Raw genomic sequence first — 13143 nt, 5'->3', positions numbered from 1 at the left:
GATTTCTGGCCTGGTCACTTACTGTTGTGTAGGTCAGGAAAGTTTCTGAAAGTTGACCAGCTTATTTCCCTCATATGCCATGACTCCAAATTCAATTTCAGTTTTTAACTGTACTACAAGGGGAATTGAGTTTGTCAACAGAGACCCCAAAGTCACAGTATGAACAGCTAATGTCAGGTTTGTGTTGTGTGGTGTCCAGCTGGAATGCTGCAGGGAGAGGCCCAATAACAGAACAGCATCGTGGAAAGGGGTGGGGCCAGAAGAAGGGGGCGAGACATTGGGGTAACCATGGAAACAGAGCCTGATTCTGCATGTTAGGATCAATCTATCTATCTATCTATCTATCTATCTATCTATCTATCTATCTATCTATCTATCTATCTATCTATCTATCTATCTATTATATAGTGCCTTTAATATCTATCTATCTATCTATCTATCTATCTATCTATCTATCTATCTGTTATATAGTGCCTTTAATATCTATCTATCTATCTATCTATCTATCTATCTATCTATCTATCTATTATATAGTGCCTTTCAAATCTCTATCTATAATATGGTGCCTTTCATATCTATCCATCTATCTGTTATATTGATGTGAAAGGCACAATATAATAAATACACAGATAGATAGGAAGGCACTATATAATAGATAGATGGATGTGAAAGGCACCACTATCTATCTATCCATCTATAAAGAAAAATCTGACTGGACAGAAATGAGGGGAACAACATGGGAATAAGTGGTCTGGGTGGGTATACAGTATAATCTAATTAAACAAAATAATATGATTTAAGAAAATTCCATCTGTCACTCTGTCACATGTAGTGCCTTGCATATCTTTCCAGCTATTGTTTAGAATACCAGCTTTATCTATCTATCTATCTATCTATCTATCTATCTATCTATCTATCTATCTATCTATCTATCTGTCTTTCTGTCTGTTTGTCGGTCTGTCTGGCTGTCTGTCTGTCTATCTATCTGTCCTATAGTGCCATTTATATGTAGCTATCTATTATTGTCATTATTATCATATAGTGCCTTTCAGATCTATCTATCTATCTATCTATCTATCTATCTATCTATCTATCTATCTGTCTTTCTGTCTGTTTGTCGGTCTGTCTGGCTGTCTGTCTGTCTATCTATCTGTCCTATAGTGCCATTCATATGTAGCTATCTATTATTGTCATTATTATCATATTGTGCCATTCAGATATGTCCATTCATCTTAAAATGCATTTTTTGAAATGCCAAGATAATAATCATGTATTTTATTTATATTGATATCTTTCTTATCTTCTTCAGGGTGAACCTGGCCTGGAAGGTCCACAAGGAAAGACCGGTCCAGTTGGTCCACAAGGAGCTCCAGGAAAGACAGGCTCCGAGGGTCTCAGAGGAATCCCGGGTCCAGTGGTAAGTTGGTTTCGATTCAAAGTGTCAATTCTTGAGAGGTGACTGTGCGACTGTCCAGGCCGTTGTCACCCCTCATGTGCTGAGCTAAGACGTGTCTCCTCCTTGGCTGTACCCCCATTTCCAGCTGCCGTACCCCTTGACGTACTTTTCTTTCATTATTCTCTCTTGCACTTGTTAAAGCTCAGCACACTTTTACAGTCTGTCACATCTCGAGTTTTCAGGTTAGTTTATTGTACTCCATCATACTGATAGATCAGGGTGGCACCGTGGGATGTGATTGCAGCCGGTGATGGATCGGAACTCCATATAGGATTTGATCCTGCTGGGTGGATCCAATCCCATAAACCCTTAGAAAATAATCAGTCCTAGATATGAATGAATGAATCAATAAAACACTTCATCAGGTTGCTGATTCATTTGAGGGGATAAGAATTATTATTGATGCACTTCTTTTTCATTTCTGTCAATACACCTCTTATTTCTTGATATATGTGGATCTCTTGTGCAGTTGGCATTATGGCACACTGGTTAGGGTCATAGGCATCACATTTCCGGTCACCCGAGTTCTTTTCCTTCTATGCAGAGCCTGCCTGATCTCCTTGTGTTCGTGTTCCTGTATTTTCTTCTCACATCGTCAGAACATTACATTTAGATGAACTAACAGTTATATGGGAGAATATGGGTGGCATATTAATGCAGTGCCACCACGCAGCTCCAGGGCCCTGACTCGAATCTTTGACTTTTTGGAGTTTGCCCGTTCCTATGTGGATTATTCTTTCAGTACATTGGCTCCTGTTATCTCGACTGGGGTAAGAGTGATTGGGCGGACGTGGGCATGAGTGTGCCATTCCTGCTGTGTGCGTCATTCTGCTGGGTAGACGCCAGCCCCCACAATCTGACAAAATGCACTGAGTGGGTCTGACGATGGGCAGATGTGCAGTAGGCCAGATCTCTACAGCCTTTGGTTCAAATGCCAGCTTTTTATGTGAGTCTGAGTAGAGCTTGCCTGTTCTCCTGGTATCCATGTCATTTCCTGGTGTTCCTGTCATTTTGTCAGATGTGAGTATGGGTGTGCCCCCCTAATGGACTGACAGCCCATTCTTCTTTAAAATGCTGCTGGCCTTTTGCAACCCGACAGTTGCATTTCGTCCAGATGGATGGATGGATGGATGGATGGGTGATTAAAAGGGTCCCGTGTCCCTAAAGTGGACTGATGGGGAAAAAAATAAAAGGGATGGCTGGCTGATTCTTTAACTTTGCTCTTCTTTCAGGGTGAACAAGGACTTCCAGGATCTCCAGGCCCAGATGGTCCTCCTGGCCCAATGGTGAGTTTGTCTCCAACATGAAGACAGTTGTTCTTGGCAGTTTGTTTTCCATCCCAGCCCATGGCACTAAATTTAAAGCGTCTGCCATGCGGCGCTCGCAGGCCTCATTTCTGCTGACCTTTCTCTGCACCATCTGCTGCCACCGTCTTTCTGCTCAGCAGATCTGTGGCATGTAAGCCAAGGTCTCGGTGGGACCTGCTGCCAGGCACACAAGACACAGCCAGTGACCTCTGATGCTGCTGGCATCCCCCTCACTAAGTAAAGCTGGCACCAGTCTCTAGTAACAGACTTCAAAGTAGAAGAGATGCTTGACCCCACGACTCGGGGCTTGACGTAATGAAAGCTTTGTCTATGCGTCTGTGCTTTTATTTCATTCAAAGTCTCCATCAAGTGACACCAGGCCTCCTTCTGTTTCAGGGACCTCCTGGATTACCAGGCCTGAAGGGCGACTCAGGATTGAAGGGCGAAAAGGTAAGACGGCGGGTGGGGCATCGCAGTCACCACTCTGCGAAGACCTGATGGCATTCACGCTGTGAACCGGGGCTCGCCATTCACATTCTCTGCTAATGTAACTGTGCCCACGTGCAGAACATCTACTACACCGGGGCGGGCACATTCAGTCGGGAACTACAATGAACACGTGAAATCAGAAAAGAAATGAAATAAGAAAAATACATTAAGGAACGAGGACACTTATACATCGGAGAATGAATGAATAAATGAGTGAATGTCGAATGAAAGAAATACATGAATTTAAAGAGAATTCAGTTAAAAAGTGTATGAATTAATGACGTAATGGATACATTTTAACTGCAGTCAGAGAATGAACAAACATGAATTTATAAATGATAGAGTGAACTGATAACATTAGAAACTCAGCACATAAATCATAAACTGACAAAATGAATGAATTATTACATGAAATAAACACATTTAAAATTAAAAAATAATGAATACATTGATTTTAACTGAAATCAGAAAAGAAATGAGCAACATGCGCATGAGACAATAAAAATACATTAAGGAATGAAGACATTTATATACTGCTGAAAAGAATTAAAGGAAGACTTTTTAATGAGAGTATAGCATCAAGTCAATGAAACTTATGGGATATTAATCTGGTCAGTTAAGTAGCAGAGGGGGTTGTTAATCAGTTTCAGCTGCTGTGGTGTTAATGAAATTAACAACAGATGCACTAGAGGGGCAACAATGAGATGACCCCCAAAACAGGAATGGTTTAACAGGTGGAGGCCACTGACATTTTTCCCTCCTCATCTTTTCTGACTGTTTCTTCACTAGTTTTGCATTTGGCTACAGTCAGTGTCACTACTGGTAGCATGAGGCGATACCTGGACCCTACAGAGGTTGCACAGGTAGTCCAACTTCTCCAGGATGGCACATCAATACGTGTCATTGCCAGAAGGTTTGCTGTGTCTCCCTGCACAGTCTCAAGGGCATGGAGGAGATTCTAGGAGACAAGCAGTTACTCTAGGAGAGCTGGAGAGGGCCATAGAAGGTCCATAACCCATCAGCAGGACCAGTATCTGCTCCTTTGGGCAAGGAGGAACAGGATGAGCACTGCCAGAGCCCTACAAAATGACCTCCAGCAGGCCACTGGTGTGAATGTCTCTGACCAAACAACCAGAAAGACTTCATGAGGGTGACCCAAGGGCCCCATGTCCTCTAATGGGCCCTGAGCTCACTGCCCAGCAGCATGCAGCTCGATTGGCATTCGCCATAGAATACCAGAATTGGCAGATGCACCACTGGTGCCCTGTGCTTTTTACAGATGAGAGCAGGTTCACCCTGAGCACGTGACAGAAGTGAAAGGGGTCTGGAGAAGCCATGGAGAACATTATGCTGCCTGTAACATCATTCAGCATGAGCAGTTTGGTGGTGGGTTAATGATTGTCTGGGGAGGCATATCCATGGAGGGTCACACAGACCGCTACAGGCTTGACAAAGGCACCTTGGCTGCCATTAGGTATCAGGATGAAATCCTTGGACCCATTGTCAGACCCTATGCTGGTACAGTGGCTCCTGGTGCACGACAATTCCTGGCCTCATGTGGTGAGAGTATGCAGGCAGTTCCTGGAGGATGAAGGAATTGATACCATTGACTGGCCACCACACTTTCCTGACCTAAATCCAATAGAACACCTCTGGGACATTATGTTTTGGTCCATCCAATGCCACCAGGTTGCACCTCAGACTGTCCAGGAGCTCAGTGATGCCCTGGTCCAGATCTGGGAGGAGATCCCCCACAACACCATCTGTCGTCTCATTAGAAGCATGCACCGATGTTGTCAGGCATGTATACAAGAACACAGGGGCCATACAAAGTGCTGCGGACAATTTTGAGTTGCTGCAATTAAATTTTGGCAAAATGGACTAGCCTGCCACATCATTTCTTCACTCTGATTTTTGGGGCGTCTTTGAATTCAGGGCTCTGTAGGTTGATCATTTTCATTTCCATCAAACGATGTGGCATCCTTTCGTTCCTAACACATTACCCAGTCTATATCAGTATAGATATCCAGGAGGATTTCTTTTTCCCATTGAGATCTGATGTGTTTTCAAAGTGTTCCTTTCATTTTTTGGAGCAGTTTGCATGGAATCAGAGATTGAATGAATGAATGAATGGATTAATTAATTAATGTCAAATAAAAGAAATAAAAAGTGTATGAATTAATGACGTAATGGATGAATTTTAACTGCAGTCAGAAAATGAACCAACATGAATTTATAAATGATAGAGTGAATTGATAACATTAGAAACTCAGCACATAAATCATAAACTGACTGAATAACATAACACAATGAATGAATTATTACATAAAATAATCACATAAGTTAAAAAAAATGAATGTGGATTTTAACTGAAACCAGAAAATAAATGAACAGCCTTCCCAGGAAATAAAAAATAATAATTATGGAGTGAATGGATTAATAAATGAATGAATGAATAGATGGAATCAGAGGATGAATGAATTCCCAAACAGCTGATTGAATACATCTTTGAATTTCAAGTAAAATAAACTAAGTTGAAGTAAATCAAGGAACTGAAGGCATGAATTAATATATCGGTGTGTTTTAACTGAACTCAGAAAATGGAAACATGATTGAACAAACTAATAAATGAGTACAATTTGAAACTCAATAAATGGAGGAAATTAATTCAGCTTTAGTCAGGCCATGAATGCATGAATGAGTTGGATGAATGAATTAATCCCAGATGCTTTTGATAAAGAAACAGTTAATAACTGAAAGTGTTCTGAAAACAGAAAATGAATGAATATGTGAAAGAATGCTTTTGAAATGTCACCCACGTGCGCATGGGAAAGAGCTAAAGGACCTAAAAACAGTAATTCTACACCAGACCGGGGTATGCGGATTGTGCTAACTGTATCTCTCAGTCTCGTGCGGACCACTCTCGGGGAATCCCGCTTGGTGCCAGCGCCGACGATGACGTCACTTCCGGTCAAGAAGACGTCACTTCCAGTTCTGGCACAGACGGACTACGCCACTGTCAAACAAACGAGTCACAGACATCATGAAGATTTGGGGCAACCACCCTATGTTGTTTTTCCGGGCTGCAAAAGTTGATTTTAAATGCGTAAGTCCAAGACACAACTGACTTGCATTGAGACAAGATGGCGGTTTTAACAGATAGGACGGGAAATGACGTCAGCAGTGCCAGAACCAGAAGTGACGCATTCATGACTGAAAGTGTCGTTATCACCGGCATCCGGGAAAAAAAACGGAAGTGACGTCTTCATGACCGGAAGTGACCTTTTCATTGGCCCCAGAGCCAGAAGTGGCGTCTTCATCGACACCGGTAGTGACATCTTCATGACCGGAAGTGACGTCATCATCATTCCCCGATAATGGTCTACAAGAGACTGAGAGAAACAGACAGTTAGCACACTCTGCCGAAGTCTGGCATAGAATTCTTGTTATTTAAGCCCTTTTCTGTTTCCCATGCGCACGTGTGTGACAGAAATTAAACAAAAGGGTGATTCAAAACCAAAATGAATTCATTAATGAATGTCTGAATTTTAACTGAAAATGAATGGATGACGTTCAAATGAAATAATAAAATGAAGTAATGAAGAAATGAACGGATGCCATCAGAGGAGAGATAACTGAATGAATTGGAGATTGAAGGAATGAATGATTTTAAAAAGTTGGAAATGAATGAAGGAATACAAACATTTTGGCGTAATTGAGAAAATGGGCACATGAATTTATAATTAAGGAATTGACGCATTTCCACTGAAATCAGAAAATGTACAAGTTCATTCATATGTAAATGAGTAAGCAAATAAATGACCAAGTTCAAAAATGAATAAATGAATCATAAGTGGAATGAATGACTGTAATAAGAAGGTGAATGAATACATGAAATTGAACTGTAATTAGAGATTGATTCAATACATGATTGAATGAGGGTGGCACGGTGACGCAGTGGGTAGCGCTGCTGCCTCGCATTTAGGACACCCGGGTTCACTTCCCAGGTCCTCCTTCCCTGCGTGGAGTTTGCATGTTCTCCCCGTGTCTGCCTGGGTTTCCTCCCACAGTCCAAAGACATGCAGGTTAGGTGGATTGCCAATCCTAAATTGTCCCTAGTGTGTGTGCCCTGTGGTGGGCTGGCACCCTGCCCGGGGTTTGTTTCCTGCCTTGCACCCTATGTTGGCTGGGATTGGCTCCAGCAGACCCCCGTGACCCTGTAGTTAGGATATAGTGGGTTGGATAATGGATGGATGGATGATTTAAGGGGTGCATGGGCTTCCTCCGGGTGCTCCAGTTTCCTCCCACAGTCCAGAGACATGCAGGTTAGGTGGATTGCCAATCCTAAATTGTCCCTAGTGTGTGTGCCCTGTGGTGGGCTGGCACCCTGCCCGGGGTTTGTTTCCTGCCTTGCACCCTATGTTGGCTGGGATTGGCTCCAGCAGACCCCCGTGACCCTGTAGTATAGTGGGTTGGATAATGGATGGATGGATGATTGAATGAGTGAAATTATGAAATGAATCAATGAAATATGAAGTGACCAACTACAATAAGAGTTTGATTGAGTGAATGCCCCGATTTAATACAAGAATGAAATTGATCTGAAATTAGGAAATTGTTGGGTAGATGAATGACTGGATTTGAAATGAGCTGATGAATGGATGGATGGATGAGAGACCTGAATGAAATGAGAAAGCGACCAAATAAACAGATTTCAATTAAAGGTGAATAAGAATGCTGCATTTCAAAGAAAGAATAAAAAATGAGTGATTGTTTTTTTTTTTTTTTTCCAATAATAAGAAAATAAATAGAAAAATGGCTGAATTTCAATTGAAGTCGGAGAGTTGATGAATGAATGACTTTTGCTGTAGAACTCAGAATGCCTCTTATAAAATAATCTGACTTTCTTTTTTTTATTTTTCTTTCTCTCTCTCATCAGGGTCACCCCGGCCTAATTGGAATGATTGGGCCTTCTGGAGAGCAGGGTGAGAAGGGTGACCGAGGTCTTCCGGGCCCTCAGGGCTCTCATGGTCCAAAGGGAGATTCTGTAAGTGCCCACCTAGTTCAGACGTTTGTTTGCCGTCACGGTGCCACCTCCTGGTAGCCCTGGGGTCTTTACTCCACACATCCCAGAATGACAAAACGTCTAGAAGCTCCAAGTCATCACTTCTGCTTGCTTTTGCCCCCCGTCTCCCAATATGGTGGCTCTGAGGCTAGGGATCTACACTGGCATTCGGAAGGTTGCCGATTTCGAATCCCGTAAATGCCAAAAAGGACTCTGCTCTGTTGGGCCCTTGAGCAATTACTGAGCGCTTTGAATAGTGAGAAAAGTGCTATATAAATGCAAAGAATTATTATCTTTCTGCTTCCAGTGACCCGGGATATGACTGATTCTGGGTTTGTCACTACTGCTCCACAAGTGGTCTGAATTGAGTGGGTTAGAAAATGACATGGCATGACATAATATAATGCCATGATTGACTGGCACTGTTGTCAGTAATTGTTTTCTGCCTTATGCCCAGTGCTGCAGAGAGAGGCTCCATACATCTATGACCACAAATTGGACTAAATAGACTTGAGTTTGTGATGCTGTAATATAATATAGGATGGCACAGCACAGATGCATCATGGTCCCCGTGCCTTGGATTCAAATCCTTGCCTGTATGAGTTTGTATGTTCTCTTGGTGTCAGCCTCAGGTTTCTGACCACATGCCAAAGATGTGTAGCTTAATGGTGCCCTCTAAATTGGCAGCTCTGTGTGTGTGTGTCTGTGTGTCCTATGGATGGCTTGGATTCAGTCATATTTTCTGGCCTCCATTATGTTGAACTGGATAAGCAGATTATAAAATGGAGTGACTGGAGAATTTGTGTTACCTACAAACAAGATGAGTCCAACATCATTTAATAATAAACAATCCAAGTGTTAATGGGCATACTAACTCAGTAGATTGTTAAATTGTAAAAATATGGAAACATTTATTATGGGCAGCACGGTGGCGCAGTGGGTAGTGCCTCGCAGTAAGGAGTCCTGGTTTCACTTCCCTGGTCCTCCCTCCCTGTGTGGAGTTTGCATGTCCTCCCCGTGTCTGCGTGGGTTTCCTCCCACAGTCCAAAGACGTGCAGGTCAGGTGGATTGACGATCCTGAATTGTCCCATATGGGTGTGTGTGTGCCCTGCAGTGGGCTGGCACCCTGCCCGGGATTTGTTCCTGCCTTGCACCCTGTGTTGGCTGGGATTGGCTCCAGCAGAACTCCGTGACCCTGTGCTGGCATATAGCGGGTTGGATGATAACTGACTGACTGACTGACTGATTTTTTTTTTTCATTTATAGGGCATTGCTGGTCCTGCTGGTCCACTTGGCCCACCAGGCCCCCCTGGACTGCCGGTAAGTGATTGCTTGACTTCCTTGTAGTGTTCTAGTGCTGTGGATGTTTGTCACTTTTGGCCGTCATGGGATGCCAATCACTGTTGTGTTGTGTCGTGTCGTGTGTGTGGGTGAAGCTGCCACATTTCACACATCCTGCTTTTTTCTTGCCTCGTGGCGTAAGTGCCATCATCATTCAACACTTCCCAGAGATTTCTAGCACTTTTGTTAGTGTAAGAAGTGGGTGAAGAACATTGATGTTAACATTTCTTACTTATTTAGCTGACGATCATATCTAGAGCGATTTGCCCACCTGGATGGCACTGCGTCCTACATAACTCTGACATGTGAGCCCGGGCAGCTGGTGCAGCTCATCCCGGGCTACACAGAATGTCCGTGGTGGGTTTTCAGTAAGTAACCCCAGAGAAGTGACAGACAAAGAGCCACCAGCCCTGAAAAATCATAAAGACTCGGGGGGTCACAGATAAGGGGTGCTCTTCACGCATTTCTACAGTGTGGGTGTCTCGTGGTTTTGTATCACACCTTTCCATACTTGGCACCACCCCATGGCATACTACAGGCACTCTGGGCATTCGGGTGGGCCATATTTACAGAGGTGAGGTGGAATGAAAAAATGAAGTCCTAAATGAGTGAATGAATGAATGTCAGATGGTCTTGAAATAGAAGAACTAATGAATGAAATTGAACTGCAATCTGAAAATGAATGAAGGTGTGCGTGAAAGAATTGGAAGATAAATGAGCGAATGAGCAAAACTCATCATTTTGTTTAACTGACATCAGAATAAACAGATTGCAGCTCGGATAAGAAGATAAGAAAAAAAAAATGGATGAACGAATGAATACATGTAGTGGTTTAAATCAAATCAGAATATGAATCAACGCACGAATGGCTCGATGAATGACTGATGAACGAATCACATGAGAAAGTGAACGAATAAGTTAGGAAATGTTACTGCAACCTGAATATTAATGAATGCATGCAGGAACGAATCAATGAATTCATTAATAATAATTTGGATAAATGTATTTAATCAAAAATGAAAACATTTATACAGATTCAAAAATGGCTTCATTGACTTTAGAATGAATGAATGAATGAATGAATGAGTTTCAAATTCAATAAGAAAATGAATGACTGTTTGGATAGATGGATTTAGAATGAAGTAAGAAAATGAATTCAAAAATCACCAAATTCATAACTATTTTTAAATAAAATAAGAACATAAATAAATGAATGGATGAATGAACTAAGTGAATAAAGAAATGTTTGAATGGCATCCAAACCATGAAAATGAATTAATACTTTGTGTTATGTCAAATAAATCAGAAACGAATACATGAATGGACTGAGATTGATTGATTGATTGATTGATTGATTGATGTTAGTTGTAGTCTCTGTGGTAGGCTGGCGCCCTGCCCGGAGTTTGTTTCCTGCCTGGCGCACGTGACTGGACGATGTGTCTGTACGATTTTTTTCGTTGTGTAGCGGGTGTGGCAACATGCTGTACCAGTGCATGCTCTCCAACTTGACTTGACTTAGGTTGGCACCCTGCCCGGGGTTTGCTTCCTGCCTGGCGCCCTGTGTTGGCTGGGATTGGCTCCAGCAGACCCCGTGACCCTGTAGATAGAAATAGCGGGTTGGATGATGGATGGATGGATGGATGGATGGATAGTTGTAATCTGTGTTTGATTCAGTGCATTCAGGAATGAATTGTTAATAAACTGGAAGATAAATTAATGAATGAGTGAAATTCATCTGAAATCAGAAAGGAAATGAACACAATTATTTGATTAAAAAAAAAAAAAAATTAGTGGATTTAAATTAAAGTAAGGAAATGAATGGGTGAATTTGGAATGAAATGACACAATTAATGGATGGATGATTAGATGACAAAAACTGAATGGTTGACACCAGTAAATGAATGAATACGTTACTGATTGGCAAATCACTTAGAAAATGAGTGAAATTCAGCAGTAATCTTAAAAAACAAGTGTATGTCTGAATGAAGTCATTTCAAGGTGATTGGAAGATGAAGGAATGAATGAAAAAAAAAAAAATCACCTGAAATCAGAAGATTAAAATGCGAATTAAAAAAATGAGTCGATTCATTTGAACTGAATTCAAAATGCATGAATGAATTGATCCGTTTGAAATGAGATAAGAAAATGATTGAATGAATCGATTTGTAATATGAAATGGAAAAGAGTCGCTTAATTACAAACTACTGAATGAATGTAATTAGAAAAGGACAGAATGACAAAATGAGCAAACAAATAAATTAATCTTAAACGCAGTTAGAGCACAAATCAATGAATTAATAAAAAAATGAATGATTTACTGACATTTAAAAAAGTGAATGTGACAGTATCACAGAATCTTCTTCTTCTTTCGGCTGCTCCCTTTTGGGGTCGCCACAGCGGATCATCTTCTTTCATAACTTTATGTCCTCGTCATCTTGTTCTGTCATCCCTGTCACCTGCATGTCCATAAACCTTCTCTTAGGTCCTCCTCTTCTCCTCTTGCCTGTCAGCTCTATCCTTAGTACCCTTCTCCCAGTATACCCCTCATCCCTCCTCTGCACAGGTCCAAACCAACGCCATCTCGCCTCTCTGACTTTGTCTCCCAACCGTCCCACCTGAGCTGACCCTCTAATGTCCTCATTTCTAATCCTGTCCATCATTGTCACACCCAATGTAAATCTTAGCATCTTGAACTCTGCCACCTCCAGCTCTGTCTCCTGTGCCACCTTCTCCAGCCCATATACCATAGCTGGTCTCACTACCGTCCTGTAGACCTTCCCTGTCACTCTTGCTGATACCCATCTGTCACAAATCACTCCTGACACTCTTCTCCACCCAGCCTGCACTCTCTTCTTCACTTCTCTTCCACAATCCCCATTACTCTGTACTGTTGATGCCAAGTATTTAAACTCATCCACGTTCACCAACTCTACTCCCTCATCCTCACCATTCCACTGACCTCCCTCTCATTCACACACATGTATTCTGTCTTGATGGTCCTACTGTCCTTCATTCCCCTCCTCTCATATGTCCACCTCTCCAGGGTCTCCTCAACCTGCAGATCACAATGTTATCAGCGGACATCACAGTCCACGGGGACTCCTGTCTAATCTCGTCTGTCAGCGTGTCCATCACCATTATAAATAAGAACGGGCTCAGAGCCGATCCCTGATGTAATCCCACCTCCGTCACCCCTACCTCAGACCTCACCACGGTCACACGTCATATCCTGTACCACTCTTACGTACTTCTCTGCCACTCCCGACGTCCTCATACAATACCACAGCTCCTCTCAGTCACCCTGTCATATGCTTTCTCAGGTCCACAAAGACACAATGCAACTCCTTCTGGCCTTCTCTCTAAACTTCTCCATCAACACCCTCAGAGCAAACATCTCATCACAGAATGGATGAATAAATTAATGAATTTCAAATAAAATGAGAAATCAGACAATAAATGAATGTGTTGTGGTATTTAGAATGTCT

The 13143-nt window shown here is 42.2% G+C and overlaps 1 protein-coding gene across 2 annotated transcripts in view; it reads left to right on the top strand.

Annotated features, from left to right (window-relative positions):
• The window catches only part of LOC120535077 (collagen alpha-1(XI) chain-like), a 456300-nt gene that overhangs the window by 407902 nt on the left and 35255 nt on the right, over positions 1 to 13143 (top strand). For both annotated transcript variants that reach the window (XM_039762625.1, XM_039762624.1), the window contains exons 55-59: positions 1310 to 1417; positions 2689 to 2742; positions 3160 to 3213; positions 8192 to 8299; positions 9584 to 9637. In XM_039762625.1, coding sequence (XP_039618559.1) covers positions 1310 to 1417; positions 2689 to 2742; positions 3160 to 3213; positions 8192 to 8299; positions 9584 to 9637 — 378 coding nt within the window. The remainder of the gene's footprint in view (positions 1 to 1309; positions 1418 to 2688; positions 2743 to 3159; positions 3214 to 8191; positions 8300 to 9583; positions 9638 to 13143) is intronic.

The sequence above is a fragment of the Polypterus senegalus genome, chromosome 9 (assembly GCF_016835505.1).
Source record: "Polypterus senegalus isolate Bchr_013 chromosome 9, ASM1683550v1, whole genome shotgun sequence".
Classification (NCBI taxonomy): domain Eukaryota; kingdom Metazoa; phylum Chordata; class Cladistia; order Polypteriformes; family Polypteridae; genus Polypterus; species Polypterus senegalus.
The sequence above is the reverse complement of the archived record's forward strand: the minus strand, read 5'-3'. Positions and strand labels throughout refer to the sequence as shown.